The 27,721-nt window shown below is 42.0% G+C and overlaps 1 protein-coding gene across 9 annotated transcripts in view; it reads right to left on the bottom strand.

Moving 5' to 3' along the window:
* The window catches only part of CACNB2 (calcium voltage-gated channel auxiliary subunit beta 2), a 324,896-nt gene that overhangs the window by 18,191 nt on the left and 278,984 nt on the right, over nt 1–27,721 (bottom strand). For 7 of the 9 annotated variants that reach the window (XM_056519211.1, XM_056519212.1, XM_056519217.1 and 4 more), the window contains 4 exons: nt 26,043–26,176; nt 19,578–19,658; nt 17,604–17,662; nt 7,565–7,674 (listed from right to left, as the gene is read on the bottom strand). In XM_056519211.1, the coding sequence (XP_056375186.1) occupies nt 7,565–7,674; nt 17,604–17,662; nt 19,578–19,658; nt 26,043–26,176 (384 nt within the window). Of the gene's footprint in view, nt 1–7,564; nt 7,675–17,603; nt 17,663–19,577; nt 19,659–25,877; nt 25,898–26,042; nt 26,177–27,721 lie in introns of all 9 variants that reach the window. The other 2 variants (XM_056519216.1, XM_056519219.1) reach the window with 1 other exon arrangement.

Genomic DNA, 27,721 nt, shown 5'->3' with positions numbered 1-27,721 from the left:
CCTGTACACAGTGCTGGAGAAGGTTTTGTGGCTTCTGTGCTGCTGCTACTGCTGCTACCACCTTCTAAATAATAGTGCCCCCATAATAATGTCATGCACCCTTCAAATAATGGTTCCATACAGTACTCAAATAATACCATATAACAAGGCAACAAGGTTCATATATATTGGTAAGCCAAAATTGAATATCTATACATTTATTATTATTATTATTATGTTCCTGGTATGTGATGTAACCACAAATCAGCAATTTTGGCATTTGGAATTTTTAGCGTTCAGGTTCAAATATGTGATCATTTAATAGTTTGGACAATTTTGTATATGGCGATACCAAATATATTTATTTATAAAAAACAATTTCCTGGCTTTTTTTTTGCTTATTTTCTTAGCCCCCCTAAGGCCTTTTATAAGCAATCATTCAGTTGCTTACATAGATTAATGTAAATGCATGTGCACTGCATTGATCTATGTTATCAGCGCTCGTCCGGTACATCCTGCCGCAGGCTGTATCAATTGTTGAGCCAAAGTCTAGTACAGGCCTCAGGCTGGTGTGACCACCGATCATTACCCTGCAATTACATCATGGGGGAGACAATTGGACCACTGGACCACCAGGAAGGGATCCTAAAACTTAATAAATGCAGCATTTAAATAGGTAAATGAAGGACATCGAAGTGATCTCCGATGTCCGTCATTACCGGTACCGGCAAGTGTCAGCTACAGACAGCCGGTAGGTGCTCCTAGCGCAGCATATTTTGTTAAGCGCAATTCTTGTTTGCCTGCACTGAAAATGACAGCAACTCTGCCCCAGAAGCGTGCTTCATCAGAATCAGACAGACATGTCAGCTGCTGGCAGACAGGAGCATGCTGAGACATGTAGTTCCACAAATAGTGAAAGTTTATATCAACGGTTATGAAGTTTTAGCATTGTAAAATATCTTTAGGTTTGTCAAATAAAACACACACACACATCATATTAAACACATACAATCTATTAACACTTAAAAGGGATGGTCCAGGGAAAACTCAATGATGGCCTATCTACAGGATAAGTCATCAATAGCTGATCGGTGGGGGCGGCATCCGGCACCCCTGTTGATCTCCTGTTTTGCACAGCCACTGCGCCGGAAAGGGAACATAGTTCACAGAGCCTGAAATCTCCAAGTATGCTTTTAAAGGGGAACCCCGGTGAGAAACTTTTTCTTTTTAAATCAACTGATGCCAGAAAGTTAAACAGATTTGTAAATTACTTCTATTAAAAAAATCGTAATCCTTCCAGTACTTAATAGCTGCTGAATACTACAGAGGAAATTATTTTCTTTTTGGAACACAGTGCTCTCTGCTGACATCATGACCTCTGTAGTATTCAGCAGCTAATAAGTATTAATATTTTTTTTAATAGAAATAATTTACAAATATGTTTAACTTTCTGGCACTAGTTGATTTAAAAAATAAAAATAAAAATAAAAAACTTTTCCACCGGAGTACCCCTAAGTCTGTTGGTTGTTGCATTTGTCTATGCAAAAACCTGATGAAGAGTCTAGTTTAGACTCAAAATGCATTTTCTGTGCATTTTTTAAAATAAAATAGTTATTTTCTGGTAGAAGTGCCACATGGAGATCCATTTGTTTTCATAAATTCTTCCAATGCCTAATATTGCACACTGACACCGACCTGGAAGTGCAAGGATCGGGGTGGATTGTGAGGTGGCTAACCCTCAATTGGTAAGCCTATAGGCCTATGCAGATGTTGTGTACTAACTGTTCCAATTGGGCCGGTCTGCACTAAGGGGGGTGCTTTTGGTTCCTTGTTTCAGTAGAGTCTGAAACCATTACAGAGGTATTATGCTAGGTTACTGCAGCGCAGCTTCCATTCACTTTGGTGGCTGCGTTGGCACCATCGCTACCACAATGTATGGAGCTCAGGCAGAGAGGAGCCAAGGCTGTGCAGAACACCTGATAAATTGGGGTACCAGGTCACAGCATCTCATTGGTCAGCTATTGATGACCCATCCTGTTAATATTCCATCAGTGGGTTTCCCCCCAGAAAATCCATTTAAAGGTTAAAGGGGTTATCCAGGAAAAAAAAACTTTATATATATATATATATATATATATATATATATCTCAACTGGCTCCAGAAAGTAAATTATACTATAAATACAGATTTGTAAATTACTTCTATTAAAAATTCTTAATCCTTTCAGTACTTATGAGCTTCTGAAGTTGAGTTGTTCTTTTCTGTCTAAGGGCTCTCTGATGACACCTGTCTTGGGAGCTGTCCAGAGTAGAATCAAATCCTAATAGGAAACCTCTTCTACTCTGTGCAGTTCCCGAGACAAGCAGAGATGTCAGCAGAGAGCACTGTTGCCAGGCAGAAAAGAACAACTCAACTTCAGCAGCTGATAATTATTGGAAGGATTAAGATGTTTAATAGAAGTAAATTACAAATCTGTTTAACTTTCTTGAGCCAGTTGATATAAATTATTATTTTTTTTTTCCTGGAATACCCCTTTAAATCCCCTTTGAACAGAAATTGATAATGTTCTGCGGTTGTAATGTACATAACAATGTAATATGGATGCAAGTTTAAGCCTATATTACAAACACAGTCTAGAGACCCTACACCAGTGTTTCCCAACCAGGGTGCCTCCAGCTGTTTCAAAACTACAACTCCCAGCATGCCCGGACAGCCTTCGGCTGTCCGGGCATGCTGGGAGTTGTTGTTTTGCAACAGCTGGAGGCACCCTGGTTGGGAAACACTACCCTACACCATAGATCACTATATGATGCGTTCTTTTAGGGTCTGTAGATCTGCGGTTGTGCGGGACTTATAGTACAGATGCAAATGCACATCCGCATATATACTAAGATTCATGACTACATGACCATTTTTTATGTTAAATTTAAAGTTCAGCTGGTTCCCTGTGGATTATGGGAGCATTGTGGGAGCTGAGATGATATTAAATAGTTAAATGTGAAATGATGCTCTACTTTATACATGTCCCTGCAGTGTTCAGAGGGTTAACAATGTGTCTATGTATCACTTCACACACAGAAAACAATACACCGCAAGCACAATACAGTGTATGGAGTACATACCAAAACCATCTGAGATGGGGGGGCATTAATGGAGAGAATAATGATATAAACCAACAACATTGTGAGCAAGACATATATAACGGGGTAACATGATAGGTGCATGTGAGGTATGAAGTGGGGTGCAAAGGTGAAAACAAGGCAACCAAACAGAATAGAAGTGACATATCTATAAATAAATGACAGCAAACACATCTTATAGTACAGTCACTGTTAGGAGTAGCGGAAAAGAAAGTACCTAATTTTTTTTTTTTTTGGAACACAGAGCTCTCTGCTGACATCATGAGCACAGTGCTCTCTTCTGACACCTCTGTCCATTTTAAGAACTGTCCAGAGTAGGAGAAAAACCCCATAGCAAACATATGCTGCTCTGGACAGTTCCTAAAATGGACAGAGATGTCAGCAGAGAGCACTGTGGTTATGATGTCAGCAGAGAGCTCTGTGTTTCAAAAAGAAAATAATTTTCTCTGTAGTATTCAGCAGCTAATAAGTACTGGGAAGGATTAAGATTTTTTAATAGAAGTAATTTACAAATCTGTTTAACTTTCTGACACCAGTTGATTTAAAAAAAAAAAAAAAAAAGTTTTCCATCGGAGCACCCCTTTAATCTGTCTAATGTCCCCTGATTAAGCCCTTTATATTTTTGTGTGGGGAAATGCGTCGGATAGGAATATATTGGTCCAAGCTATAATGCTAACTAGGGGTGAATAACTGACGTTTATCTGTATTGTACCTCTGTATAGGGTAGGTATTTAGCAATATCTGAATATCTATCTATCTATCTATCTATATATATATATATATATATATATATATATATATATATATAGATCAATGTGCATAGAAGATAAGCTCAAAAGCAAAATACCCGCACTCACCATTAGATTAGCGACAGCCGGCTCCTAGGAATATATGATGGTTAGACCAATGGAACGGGGACCATGCTGTAACGGGTGCTCAGGAGTGAGGCGATAACCGGTTATTTCGCGCTATATGCGCTTCATCCAGCCTCTCAGGTAATTTATTCCATGAACATAACGTGCGACATTTCGGTGTTCTCACAACTCACAGGGCTTGAGAATGGTGTTGTGAGAACTCCGAAACATTGCACGTTATGTTCATGGAATACATTACCTTCTCTTTTGATACCTCAGTGAGCAGAGGTCACCTTTGTTTGTGTGTATCTTTTTTTTTATGTTTTAATATTGAGTTTTTCTAGTCTTGTGATAAAGAGAGCCAGCGAATCTACAGAGACATTTACCAAACCCAAATCTTATAATTTGGCTGTTGGTTTATCACCAGGTCTTTTCACCTTACAAGTGTTCCTCTGAGAATTTTAGTATGAGACGGTCCAGAGTCTCATTCCAGACTTCCCCAGGGAATCGGAACACTTGGAAAGCGAAACAGCTTTTATGCAACTAAATGAATGGACAGCTGTTTCCCTAAATTCAGGTTCAGGAAATCTTACTGTAGATGAGATCGGTGCCATGATGAGAGGGATTCTGACTCCGGATTGCTCCAGGTTGCTTCCCTTGAGATGACCATCAAGTTTAAAGATAAGTTCAGATTCAGCTACTAGATATTGCTCACTGTATACAGATCAGTACAGCAGTCATTGAGCCAATCACTGACTATAGGCGCCTGGTGTCAAACATGTCGGCACTCACCACTGAGGCCAGTGATTGGCTGAGATACCATGTAACTCGTGTACATGATGTCACGCTGCAAAACAAGCAGGGAATACTGAATCGGCAGCATTGGAGCAGCAGGGGATATGGATAGAAGTAATGCTTATATTATTCCTTTTATTTCATTTTCAGGCTTCTTAAAATCCTGGACATCTTCTATACATGCATAGTATTTATATGTCCAAGGCACAGAAGAGGTGCAAATTATATAACTTCCATACTGTTGTGTGCAAACCAGCCTAAAAAATGATCGATTTCTTGACGCAGCCCTCCTTTCCATGCTATAAACAAGGGTCATAAGCTAGAGATGGCCCAACTTTACCCCCAAAGAGGTTATCCCAAGATTAAAACTTCAAGTATCCACAGGATGGGGGACAAGTATCAGTCCAATGGTGATGTAATCGCTCGTCCACGACAATGAAGGTGTCCTGTCCCCTGAGTGAATGCAGCAGGTATGCTAGGCCACCTCCCCATTCAATCTACCGTATATACTCGAGTATAAGCCGACCCGAATATAAGCCGAGGCCCCTAATTTTACCCCAAAAACCCAGGAAAAGTTATTGACTCGAATATAAGCCTAGGGTGGGAAATACATCATCCCCCCATGTAATCATCCAGACCCCTGTCATCATCCCCCCCTTCATCATCACCGCCTGTCAATCCCTTCATCAGTGGTCTTCAACCTGCGGACCTCCAGATGTTGCAAAACTACAACTCCCAGCATGCCGGAACAGCCATCGGCTGGTCCGGGGAGGTGAGTACAACACAAAAGGGGGGGGGGGGTTGATGACGAATGCCGCAGTGGTCTTCAACCTGCGGACCTCCAGAGGTTTCAAAACTACAACACCCGGCATGCTGGGAGTTGTAGTTTTGCAACATCTGGAGGTCCGCAGGTTGAAGACCACTAATGAAGGGATTGACAGGCGGAGAGTTCACTCGAGTATAAGCCGAGGGGGGCGTTTTCAGCACGAAAAATCATGCTGAAAAACACGGCTTATACTCGAGTATATACGGTATATGGGCCTGCCAAGGATAGCCAAGTGCCCTACTTAAAGGGGAACTCCACTGCTAGACATCTTATTCCCTGTCCAAAGGAGCACCGGATTAAGCCTTAAAGGGGTACTCCTGTGAAAACCTTTTTTCTTTTAAATCAACTGGTGGCAGAAAGTTAAACATATTTGTAAATTACTTCTATTAAAAAATCTTAATTCTTCCAGTACTTATTAGCTGCTGAATGCTACAGAGGAAATTCCTTTCTTTTTGGAACACTGATGACATCACGAACACAGTGCTCTCTGCAGACATCTCTGTCCATTTTAGCAACCATGCATAGCAGATGTATGCTAAGGGTAACATATTGGCTCAGTGGTTAGCACTGCTGCCTTGCAGTCCTGGGGACTTGGGTTCAAATCCAACTAAGGACAACAATAAATAAAGCGTTATTATTATTATAATAACGTCAGCAGAGAGAACTGTGGTCGTGATGTCATCAGAGAGCATTCCAAAAAGAAAAGAATTTCCTCTGTAGTATTCAGCAGCTAATAACTACAGGAAGGATTAAGCTTTTTTAATAGAAGTCATTTACAAATATGTTTAACTTTCTGCCACCAGTTGATTTAAAAGAAAAAAGGTTTTCACCGGAGTACCTCTTTAAAGTCTCTTTGGCATTTCTATATCACATGAATGGAGCAGCAGCTGGGCATGCGCACTGGCACTAAAATCGCCTGGGGGGACAAGGGACCTGTTCTTGTGGAAGTCCCAGCAGTTGAACCCCCATCAGTCACATGCCTGAATTTTGGTGCTCCATACAGTTGAAGCATCTGACCCCCCCATAACTAAAATCTGTAAAATGAACAAAATAGTGGGTGCCCTTTATAAATTTTATTTGGACAGGGCCCCTAAAGGCAGTTCGGCCCAGACAGCCCTGTTGGCAGCTTTCCTGTAGTTGGGATGACCTTTTTAACTTGACAAACACTCATAGGACCAGAGGCGTAACATGTAGCTTCCGGGCCCTGATGCGAAATCTGCAACAGGGCTCTATGTCACAATTATAATACTGGTCTCTTATGGGACAGATGTGCTTTGGGGCCCCCTTAGGCACCAGAGTCCTGGTGTGACTGTTACCTCTGCATCCCCTATAGCAGTGGTCTCCAACCTGCGGACCTCCAGATGTTGCAAAAAAAAACAACACCCAGCATGCCCGGACAGCCGTTGGCTGTCCGGGCATGCTGGGTGTTGTTTTTTTGCAACATCTGGAGGTCCGCAGGTTGGATACCACTGCCCTATAGCTACACCCCTGCATAGGGCATACAAATAGGGAACGTCTATGCTAGAAAACCCATTTAAAGTAATTGGTGGGGTCATTTCCAAAAACCTGCTGGTCAAAAGTTGCACATTTTTGTGACATTTTTTTTTTTGAGAACGTATGCCACTAGCACCCAGGGGGAGGTAAGGGGCCCGAAAGGGGGGCTGGAAGATGGCTTATCCTCGCATGGAGAAGCATGTCTTCCTCACATGTGACTTTTAGAGCCCACTTGTGACACCAAAAGTGGCCGAAATGTTTGTCAGCTCGTAGCTGGCTTAAATTTGGGTGACGGCACAAGGGCAGGCATTCACGCATGGAGCTGCAGGAGAAGGTTTACTTATGCGCGGCGCACCGAAACGGCGCACATAGTAAACGCTTTCCATTGTGTCACAAGCTACTACAAAGTAGAAAAGCAGACACTTCCTATAGGAATATATTTGGCCTGTTAGGGGAAGAAATAAACCAGAACTTACCTAAACTTGACCGTGTATTGGATCTTTCTATAATTGCATGTTTGCTTGGATTATTTAATACTGAACGTTTGGCAAGCGAGATGTCAGCGGTGACCCGAGTGATGGATATTCTGGGGAGAAAAAAAAAATACATTATTTATTTATTTCATTTATTTATAATTTTTAATTTTTTTTATTTATTAATTACAAGAAATAAAATAAGAAAAAAATGCAAATAAATTGTGAATCAGCAATAATGCCTCCCATCTAATCAGGTTATTATGGATCCCTCCCCAGCTCTGCGGCTTTCAGGGCATGATGCGAGTTGTAGTTTTGCGTTACGGAAGCTTCGATAGGTCATCGTTCCAACCAAGATCTGAAACGACATCCTATTTTTGGAAGTACTTTAAAAGAAAAGGGGAACGGCATAAACCACAATACTTTAATATATAGTTATTACCCGACCTGTTTCTATTATCAGCAGGGACAAAGCAAAAATAAAGCCGGGTGCTTTAATTTCCCCCATGGTTATCCTTATGGAATAAGACGCAGGCTAGAGATGGTCGTAAACAGCTTGTTGGCGGCTGCCAAATGTGAAATACATGGGCTGCCGTGTTCTATTTTCGGATCACCCCCGCTGATAGTGGAAGCGATTCCGATAATAACATTTTATTAAAGCACATCTGCAGTAAAAAAGAAAAAAAAAGAAAGCTGTGCCGAGATCTGCTCCTGTTGTATCGCTGCGTGCTGCCTGGTTCTTCCTATATCAGCCCAGTGTGCTTCTGATCTCTTCTGGTCTTCTTGTAGACGGGTCCAGGAAGTAGATAAAATTCAGCAGCTATGGTGTTATCCTGTAGTCACACAGTCACCCATGCTTTATAGATCCGCAAAGTCTCTGTCCTATTTTATCATCCCTATAGATCTGCACAGTCTCTGTCCTCTTTTACCTTCCCTATAGATCTGCACAGTCTCTGTCCTCCTTTACCTTCCCTATAGATCTGCACAGTCTCTGTCCTCTTTTACCTTCCCTATAGATCTGCACAGTCCCTGTCTTCTTTTACCTTCCCTATAGATCTGCACAGTCTCTGTCCTCTTTTACCTTCCCTATAGATCTGCACAGTCTCTGTCCTCTTTTACCTTCCCTGTAGATCTGCACAGTCTCTGTCCTCTTTTACCTTCCCTGTAGATCTGCACAGTCTCTGTCCTCTTTTACCTTCCCTATAGATCTGCACAGTCTCTGTCCTCTTTTACCTTCCCTATAGATCTGCACAGTCTCTGTCCTCTTTTACCTTCCCTATAGATCTGCACAGTCTCTGTCCTCTTTTACCTTCCCTATAGATCTGCACAGTCCCTGTCTTCTTTTACCTTCCCTATAGATCTGCACAGTCTCTGTCCTCTTTTACCTTCCCTATAGATCTGCACAGTCTCTGTCCTCTTTTACCTTCCCTGTAGATCTGCACAGTCTCTGTCCTCTTTTACCTTCCCTGTAGATCTGCACAGTCTCTGTCCTCTTTTACCTTCCCTATAGATCTGCACAGTCTCTGTCCTCCTTTACCTTCCCTATAGATCTGCACAGTCTCTGTCTTCTTTTACCTTCCCTATAGATCTGCACAGTCTCTGTCCTCCTTTACCTTCCCTATAGATCTGCACAGTCTCTGTCCTCTTTTACCTTCCCTATAGATCTGCACAGTCCCTCTCCTCTTTACCTTCCCTATAGATCTGCACAGTCTCTGTCCTCTTTTACCTTCCCTATAGATCTGCACAGTCTCTGTCCTCCTTTACCTTCCCTATAGATCTGCACAGTCTCTGTCTTCTTTTACCTTCCCTATAGATCTGCACAGTCTCTGTCCTCTTTTACCCTCCCTATAGATCTGCACAGTCTCTGTCCTCTTTTACCTTCCCTATAGATCTGCACAGTCTCTGTCCTCTTTACCTTCCCTATAGATCTGCACAGTCCCTCTCCTCTTTACCTTCCCTATAGATCCGCACAGTCTGTCCTCTTTTACCTTCCCTATAGATCTGCACAGTCCCTGTCCTCTTTTACCTTCCCTATAGATATGTGCAGTCTCTGTCCTCTTTTACCTTCCCTGTAGATCCGCACAGTCCCTGTCCTCTTTTACCTTCCCTATAGATCTGCACAGTCCCTGTCCTCTTTACCTTCCCTATAGATCTGCACAGTCTCTGTCCTCTTTTACCTTCCCTATAGATCTGCACAGTCCCTCTCCTCTTTACCTTCCCTATAGATCTGCACAGTCCCTGTCCTCTTTTACCTTCCCTATAGATCTGCACAGTCCCTCTCCTCTTTACCTTCCCTATAGATCTGCACAGTCTCTGTCCTCTTTTACCTTCCCTATAGATCTGCACAGTCTCTGTCCTCTTTTACCTTCCCTATAGATCTGTACATTCTCTGTCCTCTTTTACCTTCCCTATAGATCTGCACAGTCTCTGTCCTCTTTTACCTTCCCTATAGATCTGCACAGTCTCTGTCCTCTTTACCTTCCCTATAGATCTGCACAGTCCCTCTCCTCTTTACCTTCCCTATAGATCCGCACAGTCTCTGTCCTCTTTTACCTTCCCTATAGATCTGCACAGTCTCTGTCCTCTTTTACCTTCCCTATAGATCTGCACAGTCCCTGTCCTCTTTTACCTTCCCTATAGATCTGCACAGTCCCTGTCCTCTTTACCTTCCCTATAGATCTGCACAGTCTCTGTCCTCTTTTACCTTCCCTATAGATCTGCACAGTCCCTGTCCTCTTTTACCTTCCCTATAGATATGTACAGTCTCTGTCCTCTTTTACCTTCCCTGTAGATCTGCACAGTCCCTGTCCTCTTTTACCTTCCCTATAGATCTGCACAGTCCCTGTCCTCTTTACCTTCCCTATAGATCTGCACAGTCTCTGTCCTCTTTTACCTTCCCTATAGATCTGCACAGTCCCTCTCCTCTTTACCTTCCCTATAGATCTGCACAGTCCCTGTCCTCTTTTACCTTCCCTATAGATCTGCACAGTCCCTCTCCTCTTTACCTTCCCTATAGATCTGCACAGTCTCTGTCCTCTTTTACCTTCCCTATAGATCTGCACAGTCTCTGTCCTCTTTTACCTTCCCTATAGATCTGTACAGTTTCTGTCCTCTTTTACCTTCCCTATAGATCTGCACAGTCTCTGTCCTCTTTTACCTTCCCTATAGATATGTACAGTCTCTGTCCTCTTTTGCCTTCCCTATAGATCCGCACAGTCTGTCCTCTTTTACCTTCCCTATAGATCTGCACAGTCCCTGTCCTCTTTTACCTTCCCTATAGATATGTACAGTCTCTGTCCTCTTTTACCTTCCCTATAGATCTGCACAGTCCCTCTCCTCTTTACCTTCCCTATAGATCTGCACAGTCCCTGTCCTCTTTTACCTTCCCTATAGATCTGCACAGTCTCTCTCCTCTTTACCTTCCCTATAGATCTGCACAGTCTCTGTCCTCTTTTACCTTCCCTATAGATCTGCACAGTCTCTGTCCTCTTTTACCTTCCCTATAGATCTGTACAGTCCCTGTCCTCTTTTACCTTCCCTATAGATCTGCACAGTCTCTGTCCTCTTTTACCTTCCCTATAGATCTGCACAGTCCCTCTCCTCCTTACCTTCCCTATAGATCTGCACAGTCTCTGTCCTCTTTTACCTTCCCTATAGATCTGCACAGTCTCTGTCCTCTTTTACCTTCCCTATAGATCAGCACAGTCTCTGTCCTCCTTTACCTTCCCTATAGATCTGCACAGTCTCTGTCCTCTTTTACCTTCCCTATAGATCTGCACAGTCTTTGTCCTCTTTTACCTTCCCTATAGATCTGCACAGTCCCTGTCTTCTTTTACCTTCCCTATGGATTTGGACAGTCCCTGTCCTCTTTTACCTATCCTGCTCCTAAATATCTCTATAGCACACCCCGGAAAATGCCACAAAAACTGCCCTGTCACAGCGTGGCGGAGGAGAAATTTGGAGGAGATTTTCCTGGAGAGTAGAGTGTGATGCCTGTCGAAGAGGGCGGCCGGCTGACCGCTTACCTCTGAGAGTGTTCAATCAGAAGTTCGGATATAAATGGTTTATTTTAATGGTTATTAAATAAACGCTGTGGCCGACCCCCAGTTGTCCAGCAAAAGCTAAAAGTGGTCAGTGTTTTTATTATATCCAGCGAACAGTTAGAAACATAAATAAACTGAAGGTCACCTATTGTCAGTCCCTATAGATCTACACAGTCTCTGTCCTCTTTTACCATCCATATAGATCTGCGCAGTCTCTGTCCTCTTTTACCTTCCCTATAGATCTGCACAGTCTCTGTCCTCTTTTACCTTCCCTATAGATCTGCACAGTCTCTGTCCTCTTTTACCATCCATATAGATCTGCGCAGTCTCTGTCCTCTTTTACCTTCCCTATAGATCTGCACAGTCTCTGTCCTCTTTTACCTTCCCTATAGATCTGCACAGTCTCTGTCCTCATTTACCTTCCCTATAGATCTGCACAGTCCCTGTCCTCTTTTACCTTCCCTATAGATCTGCACAGTCTCTGTCCTCTTTTACCTTCCCTATAGATCCGCACAGTCTGTCCTCTTTTACCTTCCCTATAGATCTGCACAGTCTCTGTCCTCTTTTACCTTCCCTGTAGATCTGCACAGTCTCTGTCCTCTTTTACCTTCTCTATAGATCTGCACAGTCTCTCTCCTCTTTTACCTTCCCTTTAGATCTGCGCAGTCTCTGTCCTCTTTTACCTTCCCTATAGATCTGCACAGTCCCTCTCCTCTTTTACCTTCCCTATAGATCTGCACAGTCTCTGTCCTCTTTTACCTTCCCTATAGATCTGCGCAGTCTCTGTCCTCTTTTACCTTCCCTATAGATCTGCACAGTCTCTGTCCTCTTTTACCTTCCCTATAGATATGTACAGTCTCTGTCCTCTTTTACCTTCCCTGTAGATCTGCACAGTCTCTGTCCTCTTTTACCTTCTCTATAGATCTGCACAGTCTCTCTCCTCTTTTACCTTCCCTATAGATCTGCACAGTCTCTGTCCTCTATTACCTTCCCTATACATCTGCACAGTCTCTGTCCTCTTTTACCTTCCCTATAGATCTGTACAGTCCCTGTCCTCTTTTACCTTCCCTATAGATCTGTACAGTCCCTCTCCTCTTTTACCTTCCCTATAGATCTGCACAGTCTCTGTCCTCTTTTACCTTCCCTATAGATCTGCACAGTCTCTGTCCTCTTTTACCTTCCCTATAGATCTGCACAGTCTCTGTCCTCTTTTACCTTCCCTATAGATCTGCACAGTCCCTCTCCTCTTTTACCTTCCCTATAGATCTGCACAGTCTCTGTCCTCTTGTACCTTCCCTATAGATCTGCACAGTCTCTGTCCTCTTTTACCTTCCCTATAGATCTGCACAGTCTCTGTCCTCTTTTACCTTCCCTATAGATCTGCACAGTCTCTGTCCTCTATTACCTTCCCTATAGATCTGCACAGTCCCTGTCCTCTTTTACCTTCCCTATAGATCTGCACAGTCCCTGTCCTCTTTTACCTTCCCTATGGATTTGGACAGTCCCTGTCCTCTTTTACCTATCCTGCTCCTAAATATCTCTATAGCACACCCCGGAAAATGCCACAAAAACTGCCCTGTCATTTTGCACTCCCAAGATGCAGCTTTTTTTATTTTATATGGTGGGTTTTAGTCTTAGCGTTTTTTCATCCTGTGTTTTTCATGTGATTCTTTGTGAATAAATGCATACATAGGCATCAGGTAGCTACATATACTTTAAGGAAGACGGTTTCCCTTCCTGGCAGTCCAGCAAGTATTCTCTACATGACATTGTCCAGGTCCGTACAGCATGGGCTGAAAGTATGATCGCTATTCCAAATTCTATGTGAATGTTAATGGACACAGAAAGTAGACCCGCATGAACTGCTCGTGCTCAGGCTGTGAAGCGTAAGGCCTGACTCATACAGGAATTCTTTTACATTTTTTCCACTTAGAAATAAATAAATAAATTATTCTAAAAATTCTACTCAAAAAGCAACAATGTAAATTGCACTGATGTCTATAGGCAACTGCCTGATGGAGCGGGAAAAAGTGTATTATTTCTTAAAGACAATTTATGTCATGGTCTCCAGGGGTTGTGGCTATGCTGCAGTAGAGAGTAGAGTGGAAAGGACTTACTGAAGTAATGCTATCCCCCCACCCACTGCAGCATAGCCACGCCCCTCTGGAGACCATGTTACACATAGATCAGTAGGCTCAACCTAAAATTTATACTTGGGTGCTACCAATGTTTAAATTACACAAACTGAACATAGGCTTAAATAAAGCCAAAACACATGCTGGGCGCACACCAGAATCATATACTTGAAGTTCTTTATTATGCAAACAATACAATATACAGCACCAAATACTTACAAACACTTAAAACAATGGAGGGCCAAAGCCCATATCTTCCCCTAAAGCCACGGAGGGAACCGCCAATCCACTAGGAGATCCCACAGGGACACCCTGTTACTCCTGTATCACCCCAAATAATGCAATCTCCCTACACAGATGAGCCCCTATACTCAATGTTACGCAATATTACACAAGTATTAAATAGTAGCTGCCCAAATACTAAAAAAATAATTGTACAAAATGCATAGTTATAAAAATATATAAAAAATAGGTCAGTACTTGATAACACAAGTATTGACCCAAAATATCAAGAAAAGGGTATGTACAGTGGGGATCAAAAGTTTGGGCACCCCAGGTAAAAATTTGTATTACTGTGCATAAAGAAGCCAAGTAAAGATGGAAAAATCTCCAAAAGGCATCAAATTACAGATTAGACATTCTTATAATATGTCAACAAAAGTTAGATTTTATTTCCATCATTTACACTTTCAAAATTACAGAAAACAAAAAAATGGCATCTGCAAAAGTTTGGGCACCCTGCAGAATTTATAACATGCACTGCCCCCTTTGCAAAGCTGAGACCTGCCAATGTCATGAATTGTTCTCAATCATCATCTGGGAAGACCAGGTGATGTCAATCTCAAAGGTTTTAAATGCCCAGACTCATCTGACCTTGCCCCAACAATCAGCACCATGGGTTCTTCTAAGCAGTTGTCTAGAAATCTGAAACTGAAAATAGTTGACGCCCACAAAGCTGGAGAAGGCTATAAGAATATAGCAAAACGTTTTCAGATGTCAATATCCTCTGTTCAGAATGTAATTAAGAAATGGCAGTCATCAGGAACAGTGGAAGTTAAAGCAAGACCTGGAAGACCAAGAAAAATATCAGACAGAACAGCTCGCAGGATTGTGAGAAAAACTATTCAAAACCCACGTTTGACTGCACAATCCCTCCAGAAAGATCTGGCAGACACTGGAGTTGTGGAACACTATTCCACTATAAAGAGATACTTGTACAAATATGGTCTTCATGGAAGAGTCATCAGAAGAAAACCTCTTCTACAGCCTCACCACAAAAATCAGCATTTGAACTTTGCAAATGAACATATAGACAAGCCTGATGCATTTTGGAAACAAGTTCTGTGGACCGATAAGGTAAAAAATTAATTTTTTGGCTGGAATGAGCAAAGGTACGTTTGGAGAAGAAGGGGAACAGAATTTAATGAAAAGAACCTCTGTCCAACTGTTAAGCATAGGGGTGGATCAATCATCATCTCTGCGTTGTATTGCAGCCAGTGGAACAGGGAACATCTCGCAAGTAAAAGGAAAAATGTATTCAATAAAATTTCAGCAAATTTTGTATGCTAACTTGATGCCATCTGTGAAAAAGCTGAAGTTAAAGAGAGGATGGCTTCTACAAATGGATAATGATCCTAAACTCACCTCGAAATCCAATTCCAAATCGAAACTGAAGGTTTTGCCATGGCCTTCACAATCTCCTGACCTCAACATAATTGAAAATCTATGGATAGACCTTAAAAGATCAGTGCGTGAGAGACAGCCCAGAAATCTCAAAGAACTGGAAGACTTTTGTAAGGAAGAATGGGCAAAGATACCTCAAACAAGAATTGAAGGACTCTTGGCTGGCTACAAAAAGCGTTTACAAGCTGTGATACTTGCCAAAGGGGGCAGTACAAGATATTAACTCTGCAGGGTCCCCAAACTTTAGCAGACGCCATTTTTTAGTTTTCTGTTATTTTGAAAGTGTAAATGATGGAAATAAAATCTAACTTTTGTTGAAATATTATAAGAATGTATACTTTTTATCCCCACTGTAAGTGCCTAGCAAGGAGAGATATATAGAGAATACATCACAATAACACAGATGGAGCAGATGTCCCCCCAAAACAGGTCTCCACGCACCTGAGGAAGTCACCAAAGAGTGATGGAACACGTGGGGACCTGTTTTGGGGGGACATCTGCTCCATCTGTGTTATTGTGATGTATTCTCTATATATCTCTCCTTGCTAGGCACTTACATACCCCTTTTCTTGATACTTTGGGTCAATACTTGTGTTATCAAGTACTGACCTATTTTTTATATATTTTTATAACTATACATTTTGTACAATAATTTTTTTGGTATTTGGGAAGCTACTATTTAATACTTGTGTAATATTGTGTAACATTGAGTATAGGGGCTCATCTGTGTAGGGAGATTGCATTATTTGGGGTGATACAGGAGTAACAGGGTGTCCCTGAGGGGATCTCCTAATGGATTGGCGGTTCCCTCTGTGGCTTTAGGGTGGATTTGGGCTTTGGCCCTCCCCTGTTTTAAGTGTTTGTAAGTATTTGGTGCTGTATATTGTATTGTTTGCATAATAAAGAACTTCAAGTATATGATTCTGGTGTGCGCCCAGCATGTGTTTTGGCTTTATTTAAGCCTATGTTCACCCATGAGACCATGTGACTTATTACACACTGTCCCTGGTCTCATGGAATGCTGGGAAAGGTCAGAGAAAAAAGCGTATAACAAGCCAAATTTAAATAACAAAAAACAACAACAACAACAACCAAAAACAGCTATACTAATACACACTATTTAAATAAATAAATAACTAAAATAAAAAAGAGGCAAAAACTGCATAATGGAATCAAGTTTTTGTGGCCCTTTTTTTCAGGCAAAAAAAACAAACAAACAACAAAATAAAACTATAACAAAAGTTGTGTCTTTTTGTAGCCTGGTGCACATAGGTTACAGTAACAAATAGATGCACACTACTCATGTAGATCAACACAGTTAAAGGGGTACTCTAGTGAAAAACTATTTTTTTTTTCAGAAAGTTAAACAGATTTGTAAATTACTTCTATTTAAAATCTTAATTCTACCTGTACTTATCAGCTGCTGTATGCTCCAGAGGAAGTTGTGTAGTTCTTTTCTTTCTGACCACAGTGCTCTCTGCTGACACCTCTGTCCATGGCAAGAACTGTCCGGAGCAGGAGAGGTTTGCTATTGGGATTTTATCCTGCTCTGGACAGTTCCTGACATGGACAGAGGTGTCAGCAGAGAGCACTGTGGTCAAACAGAAAAGAACTACACAACTTCCACTGGAGCATACAGCAGCTGATAAGTACAGGTAGAATTAAGATTTTTATACAGAAGTAATTTACAAATCTGTTTAACACCAGGTGATTTGAAAAAAATAGTTTTCCACCGGAGTACCCCTTTAAATAGTCCAGAAATGCCAGAAGAAGGCTCAGCAGGTTCCTCTATATCGGGGGTGAGGAACATTTGGCCCATATAAGTCCCCTGAGGTAGTGTTTCCTAACCAGGATGCCATCAGCTTTTGCAAAACTACAACTCCCAGCATGCGGATGATTCTCTGGTCTCTGATGGTCTTTGCAATACTGATCGGCTAACATGACTGGCTACAACGTTGACCTGCCATGTGCTAAGAAAACAAAAAATTGCGGGGGTCCACAGGTTAATGCAGTGTTTTCCAATCAGGGTGCCTACAGCTGTTGCAAAACCACAACTTCCAGCATGCTAGGAGATGTCGTTTTGAAACAGCTGGATTCTCCCTGGTTGGGTAACACTGCATTAATGGGAGGGACTATGGGTTCAAAATGCTTGTCCCACCTACCCTACAATCTGTTACTTACCGTCCTTCAAATCGGTGTTTTAAAAAGTCAAACAACGCTTTCTGCATCATATCCGTCACCTGTGGGTGGAAAAAAACAAAAACAAATATGATATTACTATATTATATTATATGTTGTTATATTATATATTGTTATATTATATATTCCTATATTATATTACGGTGGTTCTTAACCTTGTTGGAGGTACTGAACCCCACCAGTTTCATATGCGCATTCACCGAACCCCTCTTAATTGGAAAAATAAAATAGGATTTTTTCGAATTCAAAATATAGGAGGTATATATTTAAGTATATATTTATACATAGGTGCACAAAATGATCAAAACCATTAAGAACAAAGAACAAAACCATGAAAACAGGATTTTCACACAAAAACATAATGAATATTTACTACAAATCAGTGTGACTTCTGCTGTTGTGTTTCAGAGACCAGTTCAGAAATGCGCGGCTTTACCTTGGCAAGTGCCGCTCTCATGTCATTTTCACAACAATGTCAGTGTTCCCCCACATTAGGCAGGCAGAGTTCCCCCACATTAGGCAGTGTTCCCCCACATTAGGCAGGCAGTGTTCCCCCACATTAGGCAGGCAGAGTTCCCCCACATTAGGCAGTGTTCCCCCACATTAGGCAGGCAGTGTTCCCCCACATTAGGCAGGCAGTGTTGCCCCACATTAGGCAGTGTTCCCCCACATTAAGCAGTGTTCCCCCACATTAGGCAGGCAGAGTTCCCCCACATTAGGCAGTGTTCCCCCACATTAGGCAGGCAGTGTTCCCCCACATTAGGCAGGCAGTGTTCCCACATATTAGGCAGGCAGTGTTCCCCCACATTAGGCAGTGTTCCCCCACATTAGGCAGGCAGTGTTGCCCCACATTAGGCAGGCAGTGTTCCCCCACATTAGGCAGGCAGTGTTCCCCTACATTATGTAGGCAGTGTTTCCCCACATTAGGCAGGCAGTGTTCCCCCACATTAGGCAGGCAGTGTTCCCCCACATTAGGCAGGCAGTGTTCCCCCACATTATGTAGGCAGTGTTCCCCCACATTAGGCAGGCAGTGTTCCCCCACATTAGACAGGCAGTGTTCCCCCACATTAGGCAGGCAGTGTTCCCCCACATTAGGCAGGCAGTGTTCCCCCACATTAGACAGGCAGTGTTCCCCCACATTAGGCAGGCAGTGTTCCCCCACATTAGGCAGGCAGTGTTCCCCCACATTAGGCAGGCAGTGTTCCTCCACATTATGTAGGCAGTGTTCCCCCACATTAGGCAGGCAGTGTTCCCCCACATTATGTAGGCCAGTGGTCTTCAATCTGCGGACCTCCAGATGTTGAAAAACTACAACTCCCATCATGCCCGGACAGCTGTTGGCTGTTCGGGCATGCTGGGAATTGTAGTTTTGCAACATCTGGAGGTCCACAGGTTGAAGACCACTGATGTAGGCAGTGTTCCCCCACAGACATACAGCCTCCAGCCATATACAGTGTATGCCTGTGTACTGCCCACTTCAGTGCTCCGACCACCGCTCCGGCTATAGCAGTAGGTCTTGGGACCGGTGGTCGGAGCACCGAAGATGACGTGCCGCTGGTCACTTACCAAGCTGGCCAGCGCACGTCTTCCTCCTTCTCTATCCTCCGGTCCTCGGCGCCTTCGTTTTCATGGGCGCACGCACGGGACATCAGTGACGTCCCGGTATGCGCTATGTCCCGGCGGCCCTACGTTTTAAAACTTAACGCGGGGCTGCAGGGAGTTAATAGTGATGGGGGGAATTGCCCCGTCGCTACAGGATGGGAAAACACCGGCTCTGCTCGGGGCCCCCGGGCCAGCTTGGGGCGATTGCTTGGTTTGCCTGTCCTTTTGCGACCTTCCCCGCCGGACCCCCGGGACTGACTCATCGAACCCAGGTTAAGAACCACTGTTATATTCCTATATATATATTATATAATATTATACAATATTCTCTGTCATCTATTCATCAGGTCTTACCTCGTATCCTTTTAAAGAAGGCCCCACTAGGACTACGGGTCTCATAGAAGGCACTACATCATAAGGAGGGATGTGCTCTGTCTGTGCAAAGAGGAAACACGAGATGAAGATATGTAGCGGATATTAATTCCATTATTATGGAATCTGGTCCCAAAAATTCCAATAATCCGGAAATGAGAGATAAGAAGAAGACTCGGCAGGTTCCTCTATATCGGGGTGAGGAACATCTGGCCCATGAGGTAGCACAGTGTTTTCCAACTAGGGTGGCTCCAGCTGTTGCAAAACTACAACAGGGCACCCTGGTTGGAAACTGTGTTAAACGATGGATTCCAAACTGTTGACACTGTTAGGACAAGAATATGCCTTATATCTTTCATATTTGTGTCTGTGTTTCCAAAACATAGAAAAATGCTTTTATTTTCTCGTGTAAAGAGTCAAAGAGGTGTTTCCAAGCCCCTGAAGTGCTAAGGGCTGGAATGCCGCCTAGCTGCCCCCTCCATTCCTGTCCCTGCTTGATTGACATTTAGCTGGAAGCCGAGCCCTGTTTCTAAATCTCGCACCTGCGCACAAATTGTATGCACAGCACAGGTTTTGGAAACAGGACTTGGCTTCCAGCTGACTGTCAATCATGACAGCGATGAAAGAGGAAGCGAGGAAACACTCTAACCCTTAGTACTTCAGGGTCTTGGGAACACCTCTTTGATACTTGGCGTTTACAGAGCATTTTCTTGTATGTAATGGCAGCACATACAGATATATGAAAGGTGCCAAGTGCCAACAATAGGCAGGAGATGTCCCATCGATAAAAAGGTGTTTGGGCATGCTCTGTGACTTTGCAGAGGTCATTCCCCAGGGATAGGAACGGCTGAACTGTGAGCAACAGCTGTTGTGTGTACCTCTAATATCTGTACACTAGTTTAACCTTTCACGTTACTCCTGTTTGTGTTGATAAGGAGGAGCCTGCTGGAAATTGATCTGTACAGAACAAGAAGTCTTAGTGTAGTTGAAGGCCTAGTGGGCAGAATGGGAACTGCAAGATTTCAGGATTATTTTGAAAATATAGAAAGGAAAATTGAATATTTGAAGACAGATCACCAAAATTCCTAAAAAAAATATATTTAGCATAAAAGCTAGATTTAAAAAAAAGAGGTATGTTTCTGATGACACACTCCTTTTAAACTAGAAGTCTTTAAAGGGATACTCCGGTGGGAATTTTTTTTTTCAAATCGTCTGGTGCCAGAAAGTTATACAGATTTATAAATTACTTCTATATAAAAAAAATGTAATCCTTCCAGTACTTATCAGCTGCTGTATGCTACAAAGAAAGTTGTGTAGTTCTTTCCAGTCTGACCACAGTGCCACCTCTGTCCATGTCAATAACTGTCTGGAGAGAGGTTTGGTATGGGGGTTTGCTACTACTATGCAAGTTCCTGACATGGACAGAGGTGACAGCAGAGAGCACTGTGGCCAGACTGGAAAGAACTACACCACTTCCTCTGTAGCATACAGCTGCTAAAAAGTACTACTCTATTTCAAAAAATCTTAATCCTTCCAGTACTTATTAGCAGCTGTATACTACAGAGGAAATTATTTTCTTTTTGGATTTATTTTATGTCACGACCACAGTGCTCTCTGCTGACACCATCCTGTCCATGTCAGATACTGTCCAGAGTAGGAGAAAATCCCCATAGCAAACATATGTTGCTCTGGACAGTTCCTAAACATGGACAGAGGTGTCAGCAGAGAGCACTGTGGTCATGACAGAAAAGAAATCCCAAAAGAAAAGAATTTCCTCTGTAGTATACAGCTGCTAATAAGTACTGGAAGGATTAAGAATTTTTTTATAGAAGTAAATTACAAATCTCATATGCAAGTTTTCCAATAAAGAAATTAATTTACAAATCTGTTTAACTTTCTGGCACCAGTTGATAAAAAAAAAAAAAATTGTTTTCCACCGGAGTACCCCTTTAACCTCTCAAAGTCATCCACAGTCCAGGATTTGAATGTTTCCTGTTCTGGTTCAATGGAGTAACTAAAAAAACATGGAATGTTGGTGGGTCCTGAGGACTGGGTTGGGGACAACTCATTGACATATGAGCACCAACTTACAGTCTACGTCAGTGTTGCACAACCAAGGTGCCTCCAGCTGTTGTAAAACTACAACTTCCAACATGCCAGGACAGCCTTTGGCTGTCCGGGCATGCTGGGAGTTGTAGTTTTACAACAGCTGGAGGAATCCTGATTGGGAAACACTGACGTAGACTGTAAGTTGGTGCTCAGCCTTTGGCTGTCTGGGCATGCTGGGAGTTGTAGTTTTACAACAGCTGGAGGCACCCTGGTTGGGAAACACTGACGTAGACTGTAAGTTGGGGTTCAGCCTTTGGCTGTCCGGGCATGCTGGGAGTTGTAGTTTTACAACAGCTGGAGGAATCCTGATTGGGAAACACTGACGTAGACTGTAAGTTGGTGCTCAGCCTTTGGCTGTCCTGGCATGCTAGGAGTTGTAGTTTTACAACAGCTGGAGGCACCCTGGTTGGGAAACACTGACGTAGACTGTAAGTTGGGGTTCAGCCTTTGGCTGTCCGGGCATGCTGGGAGTTGTAGTTTTACAACAGCTGGAGGCACCCTGATTGGAAAACACTGACGTAGACTGTAAGTTGGTGCTCAGCCTTTGGCTGTCCTGGCATGCTAGGAGTTGTAGTTTTACAACAGCTGGAGGAATCCTGATTGGGAAACACTGACGTAGACTGTAAGTTGGTGCTCAGCCTTTGGCTGTCTGGGCATGCTGGGAGTTGTAGTTTTACAACAGCTGGAGGCTCCCTGGTTGGGAAACACTGATGTAGACTGTAAGTTGGTGCTCAGCCTTTGGCTGTCCGGGCATGCTGGGAGTTGTAGTTTTACAACAGCTGGAGGCACCCTGGTTGGGAAACACTGGTCTATGTCTATGTAAAAGTTGAACAATATTGTAAATACATTACGTTACTTATCTTCTGTATATCCAAAAGTAGAAACTATATAACGGTTCAGAGCTGCATTCATAATTCTGCAGACTTTAGAAAACCAAACCATACAGCCTAGATGTTAGTCGTGTGTCTGGTGACAATATTGTCCACTGTTTCCAGTGATGACCAGCAGAACTTAGACCGCAGCTCCGGAGTATAATACAGATCTATACAAGATAAGTCATGTAATTTATCTGTAAAGTTACTCAATTTTTATGTAGAATTCTTATATATAAAACTGCCCATCGGTGGTCATATACCATGTAGTCATTTGGATCAGTACACTACAAACATTATTATATTGCAATAAATATCAAAAAGAGATCATTTGGATCCCACAGTCAATGCATACAAAATAATGTTAGAATTAAAGGGGTACTCCGGCGGAAAACATATATATTTTTTTAAATCAACTGGTACCAGAAAGTTAAACAGTTTTGTAAATGACTTCTATTAAAAAATCTTTACCCTTCCAGTACATTTTAGCAGCTGTATGCTACAGAGCAAATTATTTTCTTTTTTAATTTCTTTTTTGTCTTGTCCACAGTGCTCTCTGCTGACACCTGATGCCCGTATCAGGAACTGTCCAGAGCAGGAGAAAATCCCCATAGAAAACCTATGCTGCTCTGGACAGTTCCTGACACGGACAGAGGTGTCAGCAGAGAGCACCGTGGACAAGACAGAAAAGAAATTCAAAAAGAAAATAATTTCCTCTGTAGCATACAGCTGCTAAAAAGTACTGGAAGGGTAAAGATTTTTTTAATAGAAGTCATATACAAATCTGTTTAACTTTCTGGCACCAGTTGATTTATATAAAAAAAAAATTCCACCGGAGTAGCCCTTTAAGTGTAAGAGTTTCCACATTTTTTTTTTACATTTACACTGACATTTTGCAGACTTTAGCATCATGTTACATAGGAAAACAATGACAGTAAGACAGACAGACAAAGAACAGTAGCAGGAAACGTATATAAAGCACATAAAGCAATAAAAGCTGTTTATATAGTCATAAGATCATGTGTATTTATAGTAGTCATCCTATGCAACTGTTGTTTTTTTTTTTTTTTCTTGAATAGGGATCTAAGATACATATGTTTTATAAATGTTTCTTCTTTTATATTATATTCTTTTCATCTTTCTAACAGTACCTCAGATGGACTTTGAAGTGGAAGCTTTATCTGGTGCACAGAAATCTCTTCTTGCTCCTAGGGGGCGGGGTTGGGGGGTTGACTAAATACTGTTTTCACATTTTTCATTTTATTATATCATATTATATTGACCACTAGATCACCAGGGATTTTACATGTTAACCCACAACCACCCCAGGTCGTCAGGAATTTTAGATTACTATAACTACCTTAGATTCCAAGGATTTTAGATGTTAATCTATAAAAACCCTAGATCACCAGGGATTTTAGGCGTTAACTCATAACCACCTCAGGCCATCAGGGATTTTAGATATTAACCCATTTACCCACCCTAGATTACAAGTGATTTTTGGTGTTACTTCTTGACCACCCTAGATCCCCAGAGATTTTATATGTAAACCCATAACCATCCTAGATCCCCCGAGATTTATATGTAAACCCATAACCATCCTAGATCCCCAGAGATTTAAATGTAAACCCATAACCATCCTAGATCCCCAGAGATTTATATGTAAACCCATAATCATCCTAGATCCCCAGAGATTTTATATGTAAACCCATAACCATCCTAGATCCCCAGAGATTTATATGTAAACCCATAATCATCCTAGATCCCCAGAGATTTATATGTAAACCCATAACCATCCTAGATCCCCAGAGATTTAAATGTAAACCCATAACCATCCTAGATCCCCAGAGATTTATATGTAAACCCATAACCATCCTAGATCCCCAGAGATTTATATGTAAACCCATAACCATCCTAGATCCCCAGAGATTTATATGTAAACCCATAACCATCCTAGATCCCCAGAGATTTATATGTAAACCCATAACCATCCTAGATCCCGAGAGATTTTATATGTAAACCCATAACCATCCTAGATCCCCAGAGATTTTATATGTAAACCCATAACCATCCTAGATCCCCAGAGATTTATATGTAAACCCATAATCATCCTAGATCCCCAGAGATTTTATATGTAAACCCAAAACCATCCTAGATCCCCAGAGATTTATATGTAAACCCATAACCATCCTAGATCCCCAGAGATTTATATGTAAACCCATAATCATCCTAGATCCCCAGAGATTTATATGTAAACCCATAATCATCCTAGATCCCCAGAGATTTTATATGTAAACCCATAACCATCCTAGATCCCCAGAGATTTATATGTAAACCCATAACCATCCTAGATCCCCAGAGATTTATATGTAAACCCATAACCATCCTAGATCCCCAGAGATTTTAGATGTTACTCTATGACCACCCTAGATCCACCCTAACAGATTTTTTTTATTTCTAAGCTATGTTGTGGGTCTGCACTGATTTCAGTAGAGCTGAAATAGTTAAAGAGCCCAGTGACATTGGACTTGAGGATAACGTTTAAGTAGTCAACAAGGCCGTATGATATCACTGTTGACCAGTCTACCAAACCTTGGTGATACACAGACTCTTCATGATGATGTCATGGACTCTATATGAATTATACTAAAGACCTAGAGACTTATACTAGAGACCTAGAGACTTTTACTAGAGACCTAGAGGCTTATACTAGAGACCTAGAGAATTATACCAGAGTCCTAGAGACTTATACCAGAGTCCTAGAGACTTATACCAGATACCTAGAGACTTATACCAGAGACCTAGAGACTTATACCAGAGACCTAGAGACTTATACCAGAGACCTAAAGACTTATACCAGAGTCCTAGAGACTTATACTAGAGACCTAGAGGCTTATACCAGAGTCCTAGAGACTTATACCAGAGACCTAGAGACTTATACTAGAGACTTAGAGGCTTATACTAGAGACATAGAGGCTTATACTAGAGACATAGAGACTTATACCAGAGACCTAGAGACTTATACTACAGACCTAAAGACTTATACTAGAGACCTAGAGACTTATACTAGAGACCTAAAGACTTATACTAGAGACCTAGAGACTTATACTAGAGACCTGGAGACTTATACTAGAGACCTGGAGACTTATACTAGAGACCTGGAGACTTATACTAGAGACCTGGAGACTTATATTAGAGACCTGGAGACTTATACTAGAGACCTAGAGACTTATACTAGAGACCTAAAGACTTATACTAGAGACTTATACTAGAGACCTAAAGACTTATACTAGAGACTTACCGATTTTTGCTTCTGTTTAGCTACAAGCAGCATGAAAAGGAAACAGAGAACAACAAAGCATGCATGTTATTGACATTTTGAGAGACAGAGACGTTAAACAGGACTTGAAATGTGGCGCGTAGCAGCTGTACAGATGGCGTGCGTCAGGCTGGAGCGGGTGGTTACCTTCTTAAAAAAAGGCATTCTTTTCTCTTTCATGTGGGGAGACGTTACACTGTTTACACTGGGTTTAGGGGAGCGATGATTTGCTGGAATTTCAATCTCTTCTGCCTCTAAGCCAGTGGCATCTAAGTCTATGGCTATATACAGACAAATTATGTACAGTTATCAGAGAGCAGTCACACATCATATCATCTGGAAAGGAAGCGTAAATCAAAGAGCAAAGAAACAAAGGACAAAAGTTACTAAAGGGCTTCTATGGGGTCAAAGATTTGATGGAATGTTCTTAGGATAGGTCTTTGATGTTTGATCCATGGTGGGGCAACCCTTAGGGCCTCAGGGTCAGCAGGATAAAGGGACCATGGCCTCCAGCACAGGTACAAACAAGCAGCTGCGTCTGATGCCAAATGGGACTGAACTTCAGTACCAGAAACATTTCATTGTCTGTGTAAACAATGAAGAGGCATTTATTCTGCTGATCGGATGAGTCCTGGTGGTCAGGAGATATCCTAAGGATAGACCATCAATGTTTGACTTCTGGAAAACCCATTTAAAGGAATATCTGTGCATTTATGGGTCATGCCTGTGTAAGGGCACAATACAAAATTGATTTCAATGCAAATAGCAAGACCCTACAGCAGCTTATATGGCTACAGGCGTGAAAACAGCGCCACCCGCAGGCATATGCTTCCAAAGCAGCTAGCAAAACTAAATTTTGACCTTACACAGTTGGAAAACATCTAATGAATGTTTTGTTTAAATAAATAAATAAATAAATAAATGTATATTATATATATATTTGTGTTAGAAGATGAATACCCCTTTAAAAAAGTAAAATAAAAAAAGAATGCAGTAATCTATTATGTTAAATAAGGCAGAATTTCGACATGCAAAAAAATTAAATGCCTACACACATGCTGGGGCTGGAAAAAAAAGTCCCCACTGCACCCCGTCGTGCGTTTCGGCTTCTTCATACTCAAGAAGAAGTTGTAATGCACATCAGGGTGCAGTGGGGACTCCTCTCCAGCATGTCAGCATCAGGTTAGATGAATGGTCTATACATTGTTGAACTATTCTAATGCTGAAGAAGTAGCATATGAAAGGGGTACTCCACTGGCCAGCATTCAGAACTAAATGTGATGTCCCAGTAAGGGGACATGTAGTCCCGTACAGTACCTAGGCCCTGTCAGGTTGAGTCCCTCTGTGTCCCAGGGGCTCTCCTGCAGTGTATTCCCCATAGTAATATATATATATATATATATATATATATATATATATATATATATATATATTATGTATAGTGTTATGTGTGTTATGTATAAAGGATCTTTAAGGACCTTTGAGTTAGTCACATGATAATGTGTTCACATGATGTGTTTGTTACCCAGAGAGCACCAGCTAACCAGGTGACCTGCAGCTTGACCTATGGGCTTCTGGCTCAGCCCCCCTTTATATGAAAGGCAGCCATTACGATCTCTCTCTTAGATCCTGAGGTACAGTAAAGACCAGACGTCTCATGCGTCCGGCACATCTGGAGGCCTCAAGCCACCTACAGCCACATGTCAGTAAGTCAAGTCCTCTATGTCTGCTGTCACTACCTACAGTCAAGTCAAGTCTATAGTCAAGTCTGTTATAGTCAGCATGGCTGCCCTACAGTCTATCAAAGTCACTACAAGTCCCAGCAA

Source organism: Hyla sarda, chromosome 5 (genome assembly GCF_029499605.1).
Source record: "Hyla sarda isolate aHylSar1 chromosome 5, aHylSar1.hap1, whole genome shotgun sequence".
NCBI classification, from domain to species: Eukaryota; Metazoa; Chordata; class Amphibia; order Anura; family Hylidae; genus Hyla; species Hyla sarda.
The sequence above is the reverse complement of the archived record's forward strand: the minus strand, read 5'-3'. Positions and strand labels throughout refer to the sequence as shown.